General features: G+C 41.0%; 1 protein-coding gene across 2 annotated transcripts; it reads right to left on the reverse strand.

Moving 5' to 3' along the window:
- Positions 1-4,119: 4,119 nt before the first annotated feature.
- LOC147895358 (putative serine/threonine-protein kinase WNK3) lies at positions 4,120-9,017 on the reverse strand. Of its 2 annotated transcripts, none has more exons than XM_087383504.1 (7): positions 8,013-9,017; positions 7,833-7,870; positions 7,512-7,739; positions 7,168-7,391; positions 7,036-7,088; positions 6,313-6,775; positions 4,120-6,200 (listed from the first exon to the last, which is right to left on the reverse strand). In XM_087383504.1, the coding sequence occupies exons 1-7, from the start codon at positions 8,136-8,138 to the stop codon at positions 5,164-5,166; spliced, it is 2,169 nt and encodes a 722-aa protein (XP_087239630.1). In that variant the 5' UTR covers positions 8,139-9,017; the 3' UTR covers positions 4,120-5,163. The 2 variants fall into 2 exon arrangements, with proteins under 2 accessions (XP_087239630.1, XP_087239629.1); XM_087383503.1 differs by having other exon boundaries at positions 4,122-6,200; positions 6,931-7,088.
- Between the last annotated feature and the right edge of the window lie 1,770 nt (positions 9,018-10,787).

The raw sequence follows: 10,787 nt of genomic DNA on the forward strand, positions 1-10,787 counted from the left end.
AAGTGGAATTTAAGAGGGGTCATTAAGAATAATGTTTAAAATATTAAAACATACCTTGTACATGTACCCTCTTCTTATGCAATGGAATTTAAGAGGGGATGTTAAGAATAATCTAAATTGCATTGTTCTAGACAACACTATAAGGGCATATAAACAATCCATTAAGGGGGGATGTTAAGAATAATGTTAATTGCATTATTCTAGACAGCCCTATAAGGGCATAGAGACAATCCATTAACCTAAACAATCCATTAAGAGGGGATGTTAAGAATAATTTAAATTGCATTATTCTAAACAGCACTATAAGGGGATAGGACAATCCATTAACCTAACCCTAAGGCGTAAAGATGTATATATTCAGCATCATGTTCATAATATAAGTAGTGTATAGCTCCATAGTGTATGCACTACTCTCTCCCCTACTTTCTTAATGTAGGTATGTTTGGTTGCTCGTTGTAGCATAAGTGATCCCAACTGTAAAATAGAGTCTTGGGACATATTTTAACTAAAGATGTAAGCTTGAATCGTGGGGGGAACACTCTTTGAGTGATCTCAAGAGAAGAAGAAGTGTTGCTAAAATGGATTAATGGAGATTCATCTCATTGGGGTTTAAGGGTTGGAAAGAGTTGCAGGGTTAAAATATTCAACGTGGACTCTTGAACTAAGCTTTTATTGGATTCAAGTAATTTTTTTGAAATGTTCAAAAATATTTGATAGTATTTCTAGATTGATGTTTTACTAATGCTTGAATTGCTGGTGAAGACAACATCCAAATTGGCTCCCAAATTGGGAAAATAAGCCTCCTAGAATCTCCTTTTGGTAAAATTCCTTTGATTTTCACATTCGGCCTTTAGAGGGGTTGAATTCACTGATATGATGTGGAAGTTTGACCAAATTGGACTTCTACAGGTTTGTCAATCAACTATGGTAACCTTCCTTGAATTAGGTCAACGTTTGTAGGGTTAGGCTTGCTATAGTTGGCAAGGTATGATTAGGTTAGACTTATCTAACCTATGGTGGTACTATGGTTGGGTCACATTAACCTTGTTCTAGGGATTTTTTTGAAAGTCACAAGCAGATTTTGAGTTTTAAGTGAATTTCCTTCTAAGTGCTCCTAAGGGTTTTGCTTGGGCATCTACAATCTTGAGTGAACTTTTATGCGGAGAGAGAGAGAGAGAGAGAGAGAGAGAGAGAGAGAGAGAGAGAGAGAGGATCACCACAAGAGGAACACACATCATAGACCTACAAAATAAACATCTAGCATTATTGCAAAATTCTTTGTACAAAGTCTTGAGTTGATGGGATTTAGGGTACTGGAAGGGTTCCTTAAATAGTGTAGGAGATGCTCTCAGTTGAATTAAGATGGTAAATGCTCTGTCATTTACAGAGATATCCTCTGATCTATTTCAATCCTTGAGAGGGCTTTGCGTGACCGATAGTCATTTTCAGTCCATCGGCATAAGGTCCAAGATGGGAGCTCCATGATTGACTAAGACTACAGGATTCTGCCACCTAGGATACAAACGACGAGATTAGTGTGGGTGATTCAAAATGGGTTGTTGTTTTGAAATGAAAAGATTTGTTGTACTGGATGTGTCGGATCTTAGAACCAAGATTCTTTGGGAGTGTCAGGATGCACCTCCTGTAGGACATCCAAGGGTACACATGACACTGTCTCTAGTGAAGCATACTTTCTATTGGCCTAAGATGAGGACTTTGTTCAGAACTATGTCATAGGTTGCCAAATTGTGAAGTGACCAAGGCTAAAGCCTGCAAAGCACGAGTGTATTATAGCCCCCTTATCCACATATGTACCACTCTACCCATACACGAACCTATGTAATCTAATTACTTCTTTTTGCATATCTTTTAACTTCTTTCTCTTGAAAGCTCCTACCTTCTTCACTGAGTCACAAGTAGAAAATGATCTATGCTCTTTACGCTTGGTTGACATCTTGCACTTGAAGGCACCTAATTGGCCCGTCACTATGTCAACTTTGTTTTTGCATAGTGAATCCTACTCAAACTTGTTCAGACACTCAGGAAATTCTAAGAAAAATGTATTTCTTCTTTATAAGGGTAATAAGAATCTCAAAAAGGCTTGAAGCTAAGCTCTACATGCATACAAGGGCATTCGGCAGATGACATCAAAGACATTAGGGTGATCTCTAGCCTAATACCACAAAATCAAGGCCAGCTTAACTCCTTGTAGAGTCATCAAAGAGGCAGGTATATCAATAACTTGAACAAGAACATGCTAGATGCTTCAATCTAGCATTGAGCCAAGAAGATATATTTGTAACACTGCCCACATGAAGAAATTGTTACTCATAAAAAGATGGGTCTAGGAAACACCAAGACAACTAGACCATTAAAAAACATCGATCAACCCCTGACATTGATTCAAAGAAGATCCCAAGAAAAGAGAACCCCTCTTCTCCCCCTAGTGTTTTTTTGGATGGGGTATTCTAGATTAGGGTATAAAATAGGATGGGGAACAAAATTAGGCTATAGAAGGCTCATTTTAAGCTCAAAAAATGATTGTTATGTCTTATAGTTGCCAAAATTTGAGTATTTTGAGAATAGGGGGTTGCCATGTACTTTTTTAAATGAGGTAGATTAAAATAATAAATACAAATATTATGATATGATACCGATATTGGGATACCAATACTATTATGAGAACTTATGCCAAAGGGTTGAAACACTAGTCCTCCCCTTACTAGTTTAACCACCTCAGCTTGATTTGGCCAACAAGGACCTCACAATCACTTGCACGATCCTTGCCTGTGCTTAACATATCCTTTTCTTTTGGCAAAATTTTCCAACTTGAGTGATCTATAACCTCTCTTCATTCAACTCTAAAGGACTATCAAGTTATCTGCCAAAACACATCCTCTCCATTAGAAGTCGAAGCTTCCCAACTTTGCTTGCTAGCCTAATCTTGCATTAAAACTTATTGAAATTTTGAGTTTGTACATGAGAAGCGTACAATCCACTACCAATCCTCGATTTCAAGGGCCCAAGCAATTCCGAAGATGTGGTAGTCATATAAGAGCAAGAAAAACCAAGTTGAGCTTGTAGTTTGAGCAATTCAAAAAATATGTTATTGAAGTATACTTTGAGCAATTCATGCCCTATTATCGACAATCCACAATGCTAACCATATTCAACTTTGACGAAAGCACATTTACTTATTTTATAGTCGCATAAGACCCATTTCGTCTTGTCCAACACCTCAAAACAGACGGAACGATTGACATAGGATGAAACGCTCTAAACAAAACCTCTATTTCGTCCAAATCAAAACACACATTTTTGTCCTGCTTTTTCTAAAGTCCATATGCTTTTAAGTTTTGAATTCATAAACATTAAATAGTCTAGAGATGAAACTTTTTAAAGGCAATTGAAAGCTCGAATTTAAACAAATTTGCAGAATATGTTTGTGTTTTTTTCCATTGTAGGTGTCTTGACTTATATTTCTTAAGACTCTAAACTCAAATACAACATATCTTGCCCCTATCCTTGTATATATTCAATATCATTTTGAAAATTATCTGAGCTTGAAAAGGAGAATGAAAGCTTGAATTTAAATAAATTGGAAGAATGTGTTTGTGTTTTGAATGTTCCATTCACGTCAATATCATTTTGAAAACTATCTGAACTTGAGAAAGGAGATTGAAAACGTAAATTTATATAAATTGGAAGAATGTGTTTGTGTTTTGAATGTTTCATTCAGGTGTCTTGACTTGTGTTTCTCTTTGTTCACTCTAAACTTGGATATAAAATATCTTGTTTGCCCCTATGCTTGTATATATTAAGCATAAATTCAAAACCTATCTGTTTTGTCCAAAAAGACGAAACTAAACATGTTGAACCAACGAAATGATGAAACAGACGAAACGTTTCTTGTGACTATGACCAAAAGGTAGCACCATCCCGATAAATAATCTTAATCAAAGAGAGAGAAAGAGAGAGAGAAGGCTGGCCCTCAATGAGAGCTTACTACAGTTATAGATCAGCACCATCCCAATAAATAATATTTATAAAAGAGAGAGAGAGAGAAGGCTGGCCCTCAATGAGAGCTTACTACAGTTATAGATCAAAAACTTGACGGTTATAGATCAAAAAACTTACGAGATACACTCTAGATCAGGGCAATGGCATTGTTAACTCCATCCAAAAGGCGGTCAACAGGAAAAAAATACTGTGTGACAAGTTGGCACAGGAAACAATGAAGATGAGTATTAAAATTGAAGTGAGTTCATGCTCCAATCCTTGGAGAGACATGAGTCGTTATGTAAAAGGAGCTTTACTCGTCTTCTCAAGCAGCATATTAAGCATCATTTATGATTCCTGTGAGCAGCTCATTCACTGGTGTCCAGGCTACAGGAATCAAGACACTGGTTGCCCACCAACTAGCATTGACCTTAGGAAAACAATGCATTGGCAAACCATTTCCAATATCATACCAGTGACCACATTGGTTACTTTGGCAAATTGGCCTCATGGAATGATAAATTTTTCGAACTTGTTTTCCACAATCATAACCACTCCTCGAGTTTCTGGAGCAGCAGCTTGACATCCAAAATGACCCTCCTAGCTCACCCTTACCAACAAATCAGCTGCTCTAAATGAAGTCTTAGAAATCCAGGGAGAGATCTTTATCTTCAAGGGTTTCCTCTACTGGTGGAGAAATCCTGTTCAACTGACTTTTGTCAAAGATAGTTCATGTAAAGGAGGCCCTTGGAGCTGTTCAAGATACCCAGAAGAAACCACCGTTTCACACTCGTAAAACATGTTCTAGATTGTAGAATTGTGAATTCGCTTCGTACCTGCTCCAGTCTTTCAGCTTTGATGGGACGAACCAATAGCCTGCATTAGAATTATCAGATTCTGCTTCCTCAAACCAATGTTGTGGCGTGGGTGCTTCTCCATTGCCACTTCGTAAAACAAATAATGATTTGATTATTTGATGTCACTTCGTCTCCAACAGAAGTAGAATGCATACTTCCACTTCGGCAACACATGGAACATCTCCACCTTAAACCTACAAGATGCAGTGTACAAGCCATCAGCTATGTCAGTGCAGGCAAAACAAGCAAGCTCTTAAAGGAATTATTTTCCCACTTAAGAAAAGCCCATCACACCATTTCAATTCCGTTAACCAGCTTCCTTGTGCTTGTTCACCATCTGCTCTCCTAAGGAATTGGACCACTCTTGTTTGGCCTGATCATTGCTGTCAAGTCGCTGCATCGTCGGGGAAGAAACTGTGGCTCTCTTGCGCTGCCATCGGTTTCTCAATTCCCGAAGAGCTTCTTCATGCTTGCGCTGCAGCTCTCTCACTTCCTGTTCATACCTAAGAGCCAATTCTTTCAACTCTTGAGTCACTAACTCGTGATTGTTGTCATCATCAAAACTAGCTGGAAACTCCAAGGCAGAAAATATGCCTTGATCATTATGTCCAGATTGATATTCCTCGTTCTTCAGAATATCGCCTACCCCATGACAGTGCCCATCACTTTCCCCATGGAAATTCATTCTTGGACCACTTCTGCCAAGAACCAAATCCTCCTTGCATTCTGTCAGCTCATTGAATGCAGGTATTTCACTACTTGGAGCTGTCTCAGAAGCACAATATAATGTTCCAGAACTATCCTTGAGAACAGGGGTATTACTGACAGGTGAAGTAGGAAAGCTTGAGTCATCTGTTGGCTCCCAGTCAAGTAATTCTTCAGATGAAGCACTAGAGATCTCTCCTACATGAGGAGGACGTTCCAGCTTGTGGTGTAGGTACGTCACTTCTTCAAAACGCCCATACATGGTACCCTCTGGGAAGGTTGAGCCTATTGCCATGGCTTCAGAGGAATCACAACAATAAGTCAAGCCATGTCGAGTCTGATCTACTAAAGAGCTCTCTGAAGACATTGCAGATAAATTATCAGCAGTAACATGCAACCTGGAATGATCACTGTGAATTGGAGTATTGCTTAAAGTATCTTCACCTTCAACACATGCCTCATCAATAGCAACCCCAGGCTTCCATTCAGGCACCATGACCAGGACTGCCGCATCAATCAGTTCTGCAATTTTAGTGACATCTTGGTCTGTGAGGTCGAGCTCTGCAACCATCTCACTAGCTACAGACATTGCAGTATCACCCTCCGCATCAAATGGGAAATGGATGACACGGACCTGCCCTGTACATGGGAGGAAAGTATCTTTAGTTATCGTCAACTACTTCCAATTCAAAGCAGCCTAAATCCTACTCAACTCCTGTGTGCGATAAAAATACCATGCAATAAACAGCACCTTCTGTGTCTGCAATTCGAAGTTGTAGATATACAGTGTCATTCTCTCTTCTTTTGCCTTTAACCCTGAAATCCATGTTTCGACCTTGTGAAGATGGTAGTACATTAACAGTACTTTTTGTAGTGGATTGTTCGTCAAGTGTTCTAGATTTTGAATGAGCAACATCAGGTAGTTTTGGAGCTTGACAAATTGACTCTGCTGCAAGATTTCTACTAACGAAGGGAGGGTTACATGATGCCTTGCCCAGCAGAGCTACAAGATCATCAATGTCATCTCCACTTACTAGGGCCTTACCCCAAAGAGGCAAAGACTCCACAGGGTCACCATCTCCTTCACATCGAAGGAAAGGATCCATGAGAAGCTCTCTTGCAGGTAGCCGGCTTGAAGCACTGGCGAGGCATTTTTCCACAAATTGGCGAAGTTCAGGATCCTTAACCTTATCCAATGCCGCTGGCTTTCTCCCCTGGATCAATCCCACTGAAATAGTAAGACTCACAAATACGTATCAAACAAAGAATTGAACGCACTGAAATTGGCAGAGTTTCTCATCATCGAATAAAAATTCGTCAGATTATAGGAATTTTCTCTGCACTAATCTATGTCAAAGGTGAATATTACCGACGTCACTTTCTTGTAAATTTGAGCTGCGTTGGAACATTCACTGTAGGGATACTCAAAGGTGACCATTTCCAACAAGCACATCCCAAAAGAGTAGATATCTACAAGTTCAGTATACTCCTCCTCATAAAGCTCAGGAGCCATGAACTCAGGAGTGCCTGCACATAAGTATAATCTCAAGAAAGCCCAGACTTGGCACCAACGGATGACCAGTAATACGTGCTGCATATGGCTTACCAATCACACTGTGAGCTGCATGTGCTTGGCACAGAATCGCTGCCAAGCCGAGGTCCCCAATTTTAACTTCCCCTTGATTGCCATTTATGAAAATGTTATCACATTTTAAATCACGATGAATGATCGGTGGGTCATGACTGTGCAGATATAACAGACCACGTAGTATTTGCCTCGACCAGTTCTTTACCGCTCTAATATCAACGTGCTTATGCTTCTTCCGGTACCTATCAGTACAAGCAATTTGTTTGGTCAGTTGCATGCGATGGGCTCACCGAACACTTGTCCGTCCAGAATCTATGGCGCACAATGGCCAATAGACAATCACGCCAGAGGCAAATACTTACTGCCTCAATGTCCCTGACGTAAATACTTCTGTTATAAAATTAAGGTTCTTCGTGCTTGTATCCACCCAGGAGTGATAGAACTTCATTATATTTTTGTGCTTCAAGGTTTTCAATAGATGGACCTCCGAGTACAACCGCTCCAGATCCTCTGAAGTGTGAAGAACATCTTGAACTTGGACTTGATTCCAAGCCACCTCGATTCCATCTACTCCATCAAAAGCCCTATAGCTATCCAGCAAGTCAAGATCACGGACAAAAATCCCTACGAGATATAATGTCAAAGTTTAAAAACCCGCAAAAGTTCCAAGGCGTTCAGGATACACAGTCTTGAATGCTCCTCTGCCAAGAACATCCTTGTACTGAACAAACCAACAAAAGAATGTGTGAGGGAAGCTCCAATTCCTTAAAATGAACAGAGCTTAGTGTAATTTAAACATGAAGGCAGCCACCTGAAAGGCAAACAAAACAGAAGAATTACCAGATATTAAAAAACAAACTTACTCGACAATAGCGCCCGGATGGATCCGACTCCTCGAAATCACAATCAATAACTTCATCATCCGTGCTACCCGCCAGCTCATGCAAGCAACTCACACTACCTCGGCATCTGGAATCCCGCATTATCATCGACGAGCTCCAAGGCGGCTCGACACTACTAAGAGCCAACAAGGAAAGAACGAAGGGGAAATATACTAGGTGATGATTATAAGAGACACTCTGGAACGGCAGTATATCTGCTGACTTGGTTGAGGGCTAGGCAAAACATCCAAGCCACCCAAACTACATTGAAGGGACGCCAAAGCCCGGTGAACAATATGAAGGGAATAGGAGAGGCGCGATTTTGGAAGGATGAGGGAAGACCCAACACGACGGGGGGAAGACCCAATACGGACGAGAGGGAGAAGAAACAGGAAAGGCGAGATTTTGGGGAGGTACGGGAGGACCCAACAAGGGAGAGAGATAAATGGAACAGGAAAACGGGTGGAGAAGAGGGTCCAATGATGAGGTACGAGGTGAGAGGAAGAGGAAAGGCAGGATTTTGGGGAGACCCAAATGGGAAGAAGGGTACGGCAGCTCAGAGAAAGACAGAGTGAGACGAGAGAGAGAGAGAGAGAGAGAGGGGGGGGGGGGGGGGGGGGCGGTAAAATGGACAACGATAAGGTACTAGAGGAGAAGAGAAAGGCAGGATTTTGGAGAGACCCAAATCTGAAGAGGAATACAGAGAGGAAGAGGAAAGGCAGGCTATTGGAGAGACCCAAATCTGAAGAGAGAGCGAGACAGATAGACGAGAGAGAGAGAGAGAGAGAGAGAGAGAGAGAGAGAGAGGTAAAATGGACAACAATAAGGTACTAGAGGAGAAGAGAGGAAGAGGAAAGGCAGGCTTTTGGAGAGACCCAAATCTGAAGAAGGTTACAGAAGCTCAGAGAGATAGAGAGAGAGAGAGAGAGAGAGAGAGAGAGAGAGAGACACACACACACAGCCACAGAGAGAGAGAGACAGAGAGAGATACAGAGTTCAGTGTCTGGAGCGAGGACTTGCAGAGAGACGAGCGCCAAGGCCTTGTACAGGGATAGAATCGGACCTCGTCAGCATCCACGTAGATCGCCAAGAATGGGTCAAGCATCATCCTTATTCCTTAGCCACTGCTGACACATTCCCCCCTCACCTCCGCCATGGCCTTCCACACGCTCCTTGCCCCCTTCCAAGGGACACACATTCCCTTCCTCATTTGAGTGAGAGAGGCGCAAGAGAGAGAGAGAGCGCGAGAGAGAGAGAGTCCGCTTCCTCATTTGAAGGCTTAAAGCCTCAAATCAACCAAGCCCCCTCCCTCCACAGCCTCCGTTTCCCTCCCCCCTTCTCTTGGGCAAGGATCTTTCACACACCCCCTAGCCATAGAGCTTCTACCTCCATGTCTCAAGGTGTTATTTTCAAGCCCCACTAGCTTCCTTGTTAATACTTTTGATGGGAAGAGGATCTTGACTGCTTTATATGTGGCAGCCCAGCTCTATAGAAGAGGCTTGGTGAGCGAAAACCTCAGCCTTGTGTGTGTGCATGCGTGCGCGCACGTGTGTGTGTGTGTGTGTGTGTGTGTGAACTTTTCAAAAAGAGACACACTTGCATTCACTTATTATTCAAACAAAGACTATACTCAAAAGTATATTACAAAATAAACATGACTCATCATGTGGGCTATACATTATATACACACAAAGGCAAGGATAACCCAATTCGATAAGCTTGTAACATGTTGCAAAAGAAATTGAAGGAGCTCCGCTCACCTCTATCCTTCCACAAAAAAGATATGTTAGAACAAAAAATCTTTTATTGTGGGACTACAGACTTCAATGTAGAACTCCACTTGTTATCGATGTCACAATATCCAATGCAAATGCAAAGAAAATCAAATATGTAGCCTTAGCAAGAGGTACTTGATAAGGTAACTCAATGCTTGAGTTATCACTTTTTGAATGTTCCATAAGTATATTTCACACCCTGATGTTTATCTAAGACTCATCATGGGGCTAGGCAATTTTTGAGTTATCATGGGGTTGCTCAATGTTTGAGTTACCAACCATATATTTCACCAAAGTGAGCATACAAAAAATAACTTTGGATCATCCCACACATAATGAAGGCCACATATCTTCTTAACGAGAGAAGGCCATTGACTTTGTAGACAATAACTAGTTGAATCAACACTTTTAATGTATTGTCATACATCTCTAGCATAGAGAGCTTGCAACATAACCTTCTTCATTCAATGCTATGTACCAACTTTTAGGTGGTAAATCATTCAAATGACACATCCTTCTATCCACAGAGTGGATGGTATTAGTCATGAAACTATCAATCTTCCCATAAGTATATGCTATATAATGTTGGCATGTCAAGTCCTCAACTCCTATACTAGCCACATGCTTATGTAGTTAAAATACCATGTGCTTGTGTGGTACGAACAAATAGTCTATCATACCCAAAGTAGAAGATCATAGGAGAGTCATGTACCACGTTCAACTTGTGTCTCCACCCCAAGAAACAAGCCTCCCACAACCGAACTATAACATAAAGTCTCAACCGATAACATAAAGCACATATTATTGGATAGTTCTTGAGTGGTTGTTTCAAGTTTCTAGAGGTGCAATGAGTGAGTCAGAACAATTATGGGGTGATGACTCAAGCACTGAGTTACCTTATCAAGGCTAGTCATTTGGAGCGCCAGATCCTTATATAGTTTCTCCCTCATAGCTTGACTTGGTTGGCTCTCTAATCAAAGTA

This window comes from Dipteris shenzhenensis, chromosome 13 (genome assembly GCF_047967505.1).
Source record: "Dipteris shenzhenensis isolate YYH24624 ecotype China chromosome 13, Dip_SZ_1.0, whole genome shotgun sequence".
Lineage (NCBI taxonomy): Eukaryota > Viridiplantae > Streptophyta > Polypodiopsida > Gleicheniales > Dipteridaceae > Dipteris > Dipteris shenzhenensis.

Bases quoted from the DNA above. Each gene is read 5' to 3' on its own strand.
- LOC147895358 (XM_087383503.1), bottom strand. From the start codon at position 8,138: ATGATAATGCGGGATTCCAGATGCCGAGGTAGTGTGAGTTGCTTGCAT. The intron at 7,740-7,832 runs GTATCCTGAACG...CTTGCTGGATAG, and splicing joins AGAGGAGCATTCAAGACTGT to CTATAGGGCTTTTGATGGAG. The intron at 6,201-6,312 runs GTGCTGTTTATT...TCCCATGTACAG, and splicing joins TCGAATTGCAGACACAGAAG to GGCAGGTCCGTGTCATCCAT.